The sequence below is a fragment of the Phytophthora infestans genome, genomic scaffold (genome assembly GCF_000142945.1).
Source record: "Phytophthora infestans T30-4 supercont1.8 genomic scaffold, whole genome shotgun sequence".
NCBI classification, from domain to species: domain Eukaryota; phylum Oomycota; class Peronosporomycetes; order Peronosporales; family Peronosporaceae; genus Phytophthora; species Phytophthora infestans.
In genome coordinates, this window is record NW_003303751.1 from 2683472 (window position 1) to 2695355 (window position 11884).

An 11884-nucleotide genomic window follows, 5' to 3' on the forward strand; every position below is an offset into this window, starting at 1 on the left:
CTAATCGAGACCGGCCTTAGACTATTGTCCATGGCCCTGTGTGCATGACAGTAAAAATTGCCCTTTTATGACCGGTCACGTATGGTGGGACCGCAAGCCCGTGCAGGTTTTGGGGACAGGATCAAGCTGGTCGATGAAATCTTGCAGTACGTAAACTATGCCATTATTTCTTATGTCATCAGGGAGACGAACACGAGACACAGGAGGGAAACGCCACGTCGGCCCGTGCCCTTCCATGGTGCGTGGATATCACCGTTGGATGAGAGGGGTCGACATTCACGATCAGCTTCGTCTTCAGTGGTATTCCCTCCAGCTGCAAACATGGTGCAAGAAATACTACAGGCAATCTTCATGGGGCTGGTTGACGTAGCAATTGTGAACGCCCATATCGTGTTCTGCGAGGCACAAAAGCGAATTGGCGTCAGACCTAATTCTCACGCTGTGTTTTTGCTGGAGCCACATGCACAGCAGCTGGCGATGAAGAGAAAATACTTCGCTGAGAGAGTAAGTGTACATGTTGTATGGTTGACATGCTGGATGTATCGAACTCACGCTATATTCTGTGTATAGTCTACCACCTCGGATGTGAATAGTGATGAGAAAGACGTCAGATGCAATGTAAATTGTGCTCGATTTTGAAGCGCAAAATCGGTGAGCGTCGTGCAGGTAAATACTTCTGCGCTGGCTGCATTAAGCCCGACAAAGCGCGGTACGTACAAGTCCATTTGGTTGCGGCGATTGAACGCACAGACTAATCAATCTATGCAGGTTGTATCTGTGCAACAAGGCGTGGAAGCACCACCCTGGATACTCAATGACGTGCTTTTAGATCCGGCAAAACAAGCGGGATAATGGAGCAAAGCGCCCACACCCGCGCTGCGGGCGCGACATTCAGAGCCGAGCTGCTGGAATAGGTGGAGAGAACCGCAAGTGTCGCGAGGCTGGCAGTGAAGCAGAAGACGGACAGGAAAGCGATAGTGGCGAGGAGGACGCGCCAGACGACGACGGCGAAATAATGTATAGTGATGGAGACGGAGTACACTCAGGTGGCGAGGATCAAGAACACGACGAAGAATAGGGTGCTGATGAAAGTCTGCATTGTTCATGTTTGACTACACCTGTCGAGTCTTGCGATTTCAATGACTTTGTTGCTTTCAATTGCATCTATATTTGTGCTGATAAGTCTCTTGATAGAAAGGCCACTCAGATACCCTGTCGAAGCTGATATGATGATAGCTGATACAACATCTTTAGTCCCTCATGGTGTACAAACAACATGGCTTGCGATTTGAAGAGAGATCTCAGCGTTTTCAGAAAAGAGCGTCGGACTTAAAGAAGACCATAATAAAATCAAGTGTCTGATGTCTATAACATGCTGAAACATACAACATGTGAAAAATCTTGGTAAATTCCGAAAAATGGATTGGGGGGGGTAAATGATTATCTATTGTTTCATATCTTTTTCAATTAGGTAGCTTTATCATCTACATATTGTGAAAAATACTCGTTTTATATATTTAGCTCCAAAAAAAGGCAGATCGATCTAGGTAGAGAGGTCAATAAATCGAGCTACGACAGATGGATTTCGAAGCAAATCCCATCGACTTCCTGTTAATCGATCTTTTTGCGTGTTTAAAAACGTAATTCGAGCAAGACGAGTTCAGAACCGTCGCGACCTCTAAGTCATTGGTCAGAACACCTGTGTTGCAAATACCATTACACCATCGCCAACGACCCGAAACACCACAGCACTCTCAATATGACCAAGCGCCGCTCACCCATGACGCTAAGCACACATCGTCAGTGATACCTTCATTATCTTGCTATATTTATTAATAGTGTAAAACCTATACCGAGCACAAACCTCATGGCCTTGTCGGTGGCCACACTTCGAAGGTCATTTATGAACGTGCCCTTATCCAGAAGGAGTAGTTGTTCGCCGACAACTTGAAAGCGGTCGGTGTGTGCTTTTCGCGCCGCACCGAATCCCTTTGAAGGACTGCACGACTTGTCGTAAGAAGCTCGAGAACCGGGGTGGTCTCTATCCTCTCTGGGCTACCCCTGGTTTCTTCTCGAGAGCTGTCTTAACTGGAACTCGTGTGAGGACATGTTCTGGACGTGGGTTAAGTCTCTCAAGTACTCACCCTCGGAGTTTCGGGGAATCCATGAAAATCAGCTGCTGTCCCGCATTCTGGACCAGCGTGATCTTCGTGTCCGGCTCGCGCACTTGGTCAGCAAGCGCATGCTACCAAGGGACATTCTGAAGCGCGCGGCTTCTAGCGCTCGCGATTGGCGCGGGTGCAGCGTGTCGTCAACGTCCGTACCCCATTCAAGCAAGAAGCTCCGGACTACTTACGAAGCTGCAGCCGCTTCTGTTCCCAGATTGCGGCAGCCTTTGGGCAGTCTATCCGGAGTGGGCATACCCCTTCACTTCACGAATAGCTGTCGCTCCTAGTGAAAATCCGCTCCACGTGGTAGTGGGCTCTCCGTTCTGGTCGAGCAAGGGCGGAGGTGCCCTCGTACGAGTACGAGTACCAGGCGCCTCCGGAGCGCTACTTGTCCAAGTGTTCCGCCTGCGGGTCCGGCACAGGGCTCTGAGGTCGACCGCCTCCGTCAACGCATCCTCGGGCTTGAGATTGCGCTTGGCATTGGGGCTAGCGAGGATGCTGCCGCCCAGACCGGGAATCAGGGCGTACTCGCTCTTCTTGCGGACCGCCTAGACCTGTTGGAGCGGGAGGATCTGCAGGTGAACCGCCGGGCCTCTTCGTCCGATCTCGACGAGGCCTTCAGCATGATTCGGCGTGTTGACGCTCTGCTGCCACGTCGGTAGCCGCATTCGGCACACTCCCAGCCGTACGCGTATGGTGCGTACCCGACGTACTCGACGTACTCGGCGTATGGCTCTGTGGTCCGTTCGTACGGGGGCCCTCTGGCGTACGGTTTTGACCGCACCCTTGCTGTTCAGCTCGAGGCTTGGGTGCCTGCCCCGGCGCCCTCGTCATCATCTGTGGCCGGACCTTTCTTCAAGGAGTTGGACCAAGGTGGGTCTGCGAGTCAGCAACCCCTTGCGGATCATGGTACCGTTTAAGACATCCAACGTAGAACGTCGGGTGCGTCGTCATTTACTTAGGCAGATCGATGATGTACGACGCACCATGCCTGGCCATGACTGCGAACGGTCCAATGAAACTGGCTTCAGATTGTTGCTGTTGACAGATCTTACAGTGTCTAATGGTAGGTTTCTCGTGTCTAATACCCACCTTAAACACAGTTAAGTGCCTTTTTCCATGTTTGTCAGAGTACTTCTTCTGTTGTCCTGGGCCGCTGCCATGACATCGCGGACCCTGCTGATCACGCTCATCTTAGTATCCACAACGTACTCCACTTGTTTCCGCAGCGAAACTGGTCTCACATCCGAGACCTGGGAGGAGAGAGATTTCCGGGCCTCTCCCCCACTTAGAATAGAGGAGGCAGCGTCTCCTCGAAGAGTGAGAGGCAATCTGGGGTGACAAAAGCCGCTCAAGTAGAACGGCGTGAGCCCCGTGGACGCGCGCACCGCGTTGTTGAGCGCAAACTCAACAATTGGAAGCTCGTCGACCACATACGGGATGCTTCCGCACACACACTGCGCAGAGTGTCCTCGAGCACTCGATTGACGCGCTCGGTCTGCGGATGGTCCGCAGTGGACATCTGCAGACGAGTTCCGAGTAAAGGAAACAGCGTGTCCAAAACGCAGCCGTGAACCGCGGGTCTCGGTCCGAGACAAACGTCTCCGGGAGACTGTGATAGCGGAACACGCTATCGACGAACAACCTCGCGGTCTGTTCGCCTGTGACGGTAACGGGTACTGCTGAAAAATGTACCACCTTGCTCCGCCGATACACGAGCACCAAAATCTCGGTGTTGCCGTGTCCGTCGGCGGGAAAGCCCAAAGATGAAGTCAAGACTCATCGACTTCCAACAGTCAGTCGGAACGGGCAGGCTCTGTAAAGGAGCCGAAGAGTTCCCTGCGGGTTTAACCCGCTGACATGTTTCGCATGTCCTCACGTACCGGTCGACTCACTTGTACATGTGGGTCAATGAGAAGGCCTGAGCGACCGACAGGAAGGTCTTCTCACAACCCAAGTGGCCGCAGGAGGGCGCATCGTACGCCTCCGCGAGTATGTCGAGCTTTAGATTTTCGTCGTTGGGTACGACCACCCGAGGAGGTTCATTAGGTTCCACCCGGTAATAGAGGAGACCATTCTTCAACTCATATCGTGGAGCCAGGAACGCTGTCTCGACGAAAGCCAGTCGGACTTCGCGTTCGTTCAGAGAGGGCGTCCGCAAGCACGTTGAGCTTGCCCGGCTTGTAATCAACGCGGAAGTTGTACTCCGCGAAGAAGGACAGCCCGTTGGGAGAGGTGAGGCGAATTCGTCGCCGTCCTTAAGGATGCGTGGTCTGTGCAGATCACAAAGGTCCTTGAGCCCAGAAGATGAACCAGGAACTTCACAAGGGCGTACTTCATTGCCAGGAGCTCCTTGTCATGGACAGAGTACTTCCGTTCAGCGGCTTTGATCTGCCTGGACTGGAATGATGCCTCGTTCGAGTCCAGCCACGTCGGCCTGCAGCAATGCACAACCGATTGCATAGTCGGAGGCATCGCAAACGACGCTGAATGGGCTCGTCTCGTCCAAAAGGGCAGTACAGGAGCCTCTTGTAGACTGGCCTTGATGCTGTCAAACGCATCCTGCTGCTCTTGCTCCCAGTGCCAGTCGACGTCCTCTGAAGGAGGCCCGACAAGGGTTCAGCGAAGCCCGCATACCCTACACCGTACTTGTGAAGGTAGTTGGCCAAGCCCAGCCACTTTCTAAGATCCTTCTGGGATCGAGGCATTGGCCATGCTGCAATGGCCTTGACCTTGTCTGGGTCAACTCGAACGCCCTCGTTGCTGACGAAGCAACCGAGAACCTAGATCTCTGGTGACACGAAGAGGCACTTGTCGATGTTGGCGTAGAGCCTGTCCGCTCGCATCACGTCCAACACTCGACGGAGGTGCCCCAAATGCACCTCTTTGTCCGTCTGGCCTCCCTCGGCACGGCTATGGACGAAGATGTCGTCGAAGTACGTCTGTACGAAGGTGCGTAATGACCAGAACAGTTGCATCACCAGGGGGTTAAATGTCGCCGTGGCGTTAGACAAACCCTGCGGCCTGACGAGTCACTCCCAAAGCATGCCACTTGGGATCGCACGCATCAAGAACTGGTAAATCCGTCTGCCAAATCTAGCGCACTGTACGGTACGCTTCCGGCCATGTTGTTCAACAACACATCCTTTCGTGGGATTGTTGTCTGGGCCGGCACCGTCGCGTTGTTTAGCTTGTTATAAGCGTGAGCTAGACGCCACTTGTCGTTCGGCTTCCGAGCGTAGAAAGGTTTTCGTCGGTGCAAGGACTTTGACTCCCGCACCATGCCTGCCTTCGCTTTCGCAGCGAAGAAGACATCGATGACCTCGCACTGTTCGCGTGGAAGAGGCCATTGTCTCGTGGCACAGTACGTTGTGCCAGGTACAAGATCGATCTCATGCCGCACGGCTCGATCCGGCGGGACTTGGGTCGGTGGGTGTTTGTTCACCACGTCCGCGTACACCGTCAACAAAGGAAACAGTGGACCATTGGGGTTCTTAAGGATCTCAGAACCCAAACTCGTCTGACGCTGCTTGCTCAGCGTTTCTAGGACACTCTCGTTGAAGACAGAGGAGGAGAACAACTCCCCCCCCCGAGTGGCCTCTGGTCTTATGAGCACCATCTCGGCAATCTCCTCAGCTTTGAGGTTGGCCAGGAAAGACTCGGCCGTCATTTTCTCGAGGTTCAGTATCTCTGCAATTTCTGGCAACGGCTCCAAATTGACACCAGATGCCTTGACGAGTAAACAGGTCTTGCCATCGAAGACGTGATAACACTCTTCCACCGGCCGTGTTGGAGGGGCCCGGGCCCTGGACTCCGAGTCGCTTGAAGCGACGTCGACCTGAACGAGGTTCAGCTCCGACGCTCGGAGGCGGCGGCGACGTCGTCGACGGCGACCGTGACGTGGAACTCCGTTACCCACGTCTGGAAATGTCGTGGTGCCAACATCCGAGGCGCTCGAGGCCTCGTGTGGCACTATGTTATCTACACAGGAGGCGCATCCCGCGACTTCCTGTTCATTTATGGTCTGGGCGACCTCGTGTGGCACTGTGTTACCCACACAAGAAGCGTATCCGACGTCTTCCTCTTCAGTGAAGGTCTGGACGACCGTGTGTGGAACTCTGTTACCCACCTTCGACACGCTATTACCATCGTTCGTGATAGGTGCAGCTGTCTGCGGAACTATGTTACCCGCTTGTGGACCTAAGCTACCCACTTGGTCAGCGTCGCCTAGCGTCGCCACCATCGCAGCGTCCTCGGAGTCGTCATTTACGCCGACGACTCCCAAACATCGGCTGTATGCTTCGGTACCCGGTAGTCCTTGCGATCGCCCCGGGTCCTGACAGAGGTGGGACATGACTCACTAATACTCTGTCGGACTTTGCAGGGCGGCTGGCACCGATTGCCTTGCCCCACCAGTCGATTCAGGGCTCGTGCTTCTCGATCCAGGGTATGCCCAGGGTCAAATTGTAGGGATCCATGTTGAGAACAGTAAACTGTTCTGGGCTGTCCAAGTCCTCGAAGTTGACGGTCAGATCCATTTGGATGTTGGGGACAGTGACGACCTTCCCGTCATCCAGTCGCACGGACACCGTCCTGTTGCATTTGCTTTCTCTCAAAGCATCGGACAACTTGTTGCTATTACGAGCTGCCGTCTGGCGGCGTGCGAAATTTTTTGACACCCCAGAAGCGATCAAGGTTCTAAAGGGGTGATCATATCCCCGTACACATCCGTCTACTACGAGCAGCCCGCCGCTGCTTTTCGCCGATTCGAGAGTGCGAAGACTCTCAGGGGCTAAGTCTCCGTGGTACGCGCCACCCGCGCACCCCTCACGAAGACTGAGTTCTCCCCCAGTAGGGCGCTCCGCCCCTACTGGTCTCCGGCGTTCCTCTGTCGCCGGGATCCTGGCGTTTGCCAGCGACCCTTGAGGGCAGACTTGAGGAAAGTCCGCCTGTGGTGTCTCTCCGCGGGACAGCCACGCTTGAAGTGTCCCAGCTTCCCATAGCCGAAGTAGCGAATGTCGCGCTGTTTGACGGACCCGAGCTCCATGGGATCTGGTCTGGTGGGTTTGGCCCGACCGGAATTCAGTACGCCTGGCGATAGCTGTACTCTTCTTGAAGAGCCACTTGAATCGCCTCCTTGAGGGTGCTTGACTGCATCAGGAACAGCTGAGTGCACGTCGGGTCCACTCGAAGGCCGTCCATGAACACAGTCACCTTGATGTGCTCGCTGAGTGGATTACTAACTAGGGACGCCGTGAGCTACCGCATCTCTTGGGCGTACTCGTGCAACTCGCGCCTTCCTTGATTGCATGAGAGGAAGTGCGAACGCTGCCGGTACTCGTAGTTCGCCGGAAGGAACGCGGCTCGGAGCTCATTGCACTGCTGAGCCCAGGATGCGAAACATCCAGGTGATGTTGCCTGCCGCGTGTACGCCCAACTCTTAGCACGACCGCTAGGGTTGGAGAGCCCAAAAGCAACTCGGAGATGCTCGGTCGAGATCAGAGCCGCGCCCATCGCGAGCTCTACCTCTCGAACACAGAAGTGAGGGTTCTTACCTTCTTTCCCTTCATACGGTTTCACCTTCAGCCGTATTGGCTTCGGGTGTGGCGGACTTGTTTCCGCCGCCGGAGTCTGCAAGTTTTTCCGCGCATGTGCGATGAGCCCTCTATCGTAGGCGTCAAACGCATTGACACGCTCGAGCTGCTCGGTCGGTGTTGATACCACCAGGCTCTGTAGGGCCTCCATCCCGAAGAAACCAGCAATCTTCCGAACCGACTCGAAATGTGAGTCGTTCAGATGGGATAAGTCGTTCCTATCCATGGCGACGAACTTCAGTGAGGCTCAGATAGTCTACCCGCGTTGGTGTGGATTGACTATAAGTGCTACCAAGTGTGACGTGATAGCACAGCATCTTTCGCTAGAGGAAGTCGGCTTCCGAAAGTATACAAACTCTCAGTAAACAGTAGCTCACAGGTCCCTTTTGTCGAAGGGAGCGAAGTGACCAATTTAATTAAGTTGTAAACTGAATGTATTTATAGGTAGGCTAAGCTTAATTTAAATAAACAAAATTAAAGTTACCTATAGTAAAGCTATGTCATCAGTCAATGGTTGTCCTCTGACGAACCTGGTATCATGTACCAGATATCCCGACATTTAGCTAGGGGTACACTGGGCATTACGTACCCCGACTTGTTCTTTGCAGTCTTGTTTGGTGGTATCCTAGTAAAGCCTATGTTATGGCTGGCTCTCGGAGTGCGTGGTACCATGTACCACACGTCCATGACGTGGCGTTGGCGGTGGTGTGTTACACCACATGTAAGCATTCCACCCGAACTTCAGATTTATTATGAGTGCTACAGACAACGGCGGCAATCCGTGGAACCTTCCTTCAATATCAATAAATGTGCGGCTTCCAATGACCAGCTGCATAAAAAATTAAATTAATTCTTCCTCTCACCCCTCAGTTAAAAGGAATACAATAACAGGCAGTGTGGGATGGTAAAATGCCAATTAGGGGCCGGTGGCCAGTTAAGGGCCGGATTCGGTTAGCCAATAGGCAAATCGGAATTTCAGGCTTATCTGATTTTATTGGCCACTACTAAGGTATCATATAAGAGATTACTTAGCAGCCCATAGCGGCCCTAATTGGCACGGCCGTCACATTTTATGCACTGTTTTAATTTGTCCTACTGAACGCACCATAGCTGATGTAAAACAATTCAATAACCAGGGAAATATACAATTGTGTCAGCTTTTGATTGGTGCCAAGGCCATATTTTACTTTTTACTAGATCAAAAGATACAGCAAACAAGAGAAGGTTGCCTTGAACGGCCTTTAATTGGCATTTTCCCTTTACGAGTAAGTCCAAATATACTGGACACCGGAAGGCATCGAATAGTTGCAGCTCCAATCTTTACTTTCACGAGCGTTTCTGGTCGTTGTATCACTGATCTCCTCACACAAGATTCCTTTTACCCGCCGACGACATTCAGTAGCACTCTCACGAACAAAACATTGAGCAACTCAGCCCTGACAGCAACAACCCGTTCGCAAGATCAAACGTGGTGGCTGCTACGATAACAAACGAACATGCCAAGTTGTTGGAGGCTATTGACACGTATAACCAATTTTAAAGGTTTGGCAGTCTTCATAGTACCTACTTTTTACTGCTGGTTTGATTGTGGCGAGCTCTTGGTAAACTATGATCCCTTTTTATGGTAGATAGGAATCTAGGTCCCTGAAATAGGAATAAATTGCGGTCTCCCGACGCTATGACTACCGAGGGAATTCTCTGCATTATGCTCGTTGAGTATCAATGAACAGCTCTAGATGAGCCTAGTCGAAAATGGTTTGAGTATGGTGACCGTGAAGTTCACGGTAAACATAACATGCATGTGTCTGCTCCTTCTTACAAAGCTGAGGACGTTTCTTAAACGTGACAGAAAATACGTCCGGCACGGATCGGGGCCCTATCCATGCCGGACGTATTTCGGAATGGCGGCATGGTTACCCTATTTGGGCAGCCAAGCCGCCTGTACAAAGTAGAGGACCTACGAATTACATTTCTATACATGTATTATTTTAAAAGTAATATAATAGCAGTAGTAAATGATCGCGAGTTGCTCGCCTAGCTGATATCCTGAGCGTAATGCAGTCCACATCTGTGGTATTAACATTAATCGACCCCATGACGACATCGAGCATGCATCCCTATATCAATGCCCACGATCGTCAACGGCGTAATTTACGCGGCAGACATCTTCGAGTGATACTTTAGTCTCGCGTCTAGTGACGACTCGTGACGACACGGGCGTACTGCATTGTGGTCAAGAATTGGCCATTATGCAAGTGGCATTTCGCTTACTTTTAAGACTTTTTAGTACCAGTATACTTTTTTCCAACACCAGCATAAAAATTTTCTTTGTTTATGTAGGTTTCTTTTTCAGACAACACGTTAGCAATCCGTGTTATTTTGCTGGAATCTTGACGTCGAAAGCTTTTAAGAAAAGAAAGTTTCGACGTCAAGATTCCAGCTATTCCCTTTGTAATCGGGGGCTTCAAACTTGGCGGTTGGCAAACGATAGCGGCGATGCAGCACATTATTTACTTTACCTCGCTCCAGCCTCGAAAGATCGATAATTCTGGACGTAGCTTGCTAGCATTTCTGCAACGTCGTCGTTGTTAAACCTTTCTTGGCCGAGCTTGAGCTTGATGTCCTTCATCCTGTATTTGTTCCATTTTTTAAACATCTCGCGCTTGAATGGCTCGTTTTGAAGCATTTTATCGACAGGTTCTGGGGAGACAGCGTTAGTCAGAATCTGACTAATACAGTATTATACGGAATTGACGGTGGGCCCGCGCAATAATAAAAAGGGAAATTCCACAATTACCGATAAAAAAAATGCAGTAAGTATTGCAGTATTGCCTACAGCTCTGCGTCACTTCCAGCTGAAGCTATCCTCGTCACATCCAATAAATCCCTGTTTGCATGCAAAAACATAATCAGCTCAAAATTGGCAGGTAACGTGCATGTTCGCTAAGGGGTAAGCACCAGCTTGCACTGCGAGAATAATCGCTCGCATGCATTTGATGTTGGGGGTAGCTGCTTCTACAACTCGCTGTAGATAATATCACCACTGTCTCCTCCATGCTTAGCGCTCTTGCTTGGACCAGCACAAAGAATATGCGTCGCGTAATCTTCCTTGCATGTCCTCATCTGCTTCAGATCTCGAATCACTTGACCGCTGCAGCTTCTGCAGCTGAAAGAACACCTCCGTTGACCATTGCAAGTTGCTACTCTGAGATAATGATTGGCTATCAGATTCATAACTAAGAGCTAGTATGGGCAATACAGACATCAAGATACGGTGCTGAGACGTCCAACTGTTTCGTAAGGCATCTAAAGTTTCTATGAGCCTACTTTTGTAAATTATACTGGAAATATTGGAGCAATATCATATTCATATTTTTAAGAAGGTTGCAGTAATCCGTTTTTATATTTTATAAAACTGATTATAGTGATACTGAAATTTTTTATTCAGACCCCTGAGTCAGATCCTTTGTTGCCTTCTCGTCGTCTTATGTCGCGCCTTTTCTGGTACCAGTTTCTGAACATCGTCTTGATCCGTTGCATTGCATCAGACAACTTGGTAGCTCGATCTTCGGTGTTGGTGTTGTCGCCATTGTTCTTGTCGTAGCTCGATAGAGGTCTATCGCTGACATTCGTGGAGGTCGCTTGTCCAAGTAGTCTGGACTTGTCAGAAGCCGCAAATGTGGCTCTGACGCTTGCAACATATACGACTATCAACACCAAGAGAACGTTTGCTAGGCGCATTGCTTAGTCTCGACTGCACTTAGCGAGTAGAGGAGAGTGTGCTCTCGAAGACAAAATGGAAACTGGAAGATCTGATGGGAGTTCTCAAATCTCACATTTATCCGCCCAGATTGATCACTTTGAATTACTTGAAGACTTCCAGTAATTCAAATAACCATTATTACTTCAAGTTGAAGCACTAATGGTTATTTTGTCATTCGTGCTAAGTACCGGTACAGTAAATACTACTGTATTAATAATGATTATTTTGTCATTTGTGCTACTGTAAGTATACCGCTTATTATTCCGGACCTAGATTCTTATCGCAGGATGTCAGTTGTAAAAGGGAGTACAATAATATTGTACGGCCAGCATGGAATACTTGCAGCTCCAATCTTTACT

At 50.6% G+C, this 11884-nt stretch overlaps 2 protein-coding genes across 2 annotated transcripts; one reads left to right on the forward strand and one right to left on the reverse strand.

The window, feature by feature from the left end:
• Positions 1-235: 235 nt before the first annotated feature.
• On the forward strand, positions 236-1078 carry PITG_06541 (uncharacterized protein; the record flags this gene model as incomplete). Its single annotated transcript, XM_002998590.1, has 3 exons — positions 236-238; positions 469-504; positions 830-1078. 3 exons carry the CDS (start codon positions 236-238, stop codon positions 1076-1078), a joined length of 288 nt encoding a protein of 95 aa, XP_002998636.1.
• Positions 1079-11206: 10128 nt separating this feature from the next.
• Positions 11207-11503, reverse strand: PITG_06542 (uncharacterized protein; the record flags this gene model as incomplete). Its single annotated transcript, XM_002998591.1, has 1 exon — positions 11207-11503. One exon carries the CDS (start codon positions 11501-11503, stop codon positions 11207-11209), a length of 297 nt encoding a protein of 98 aa, XP_002998637.1.
• Between the last annotated feature and the right edge of the window lie 381 nt (positions 11504-11884).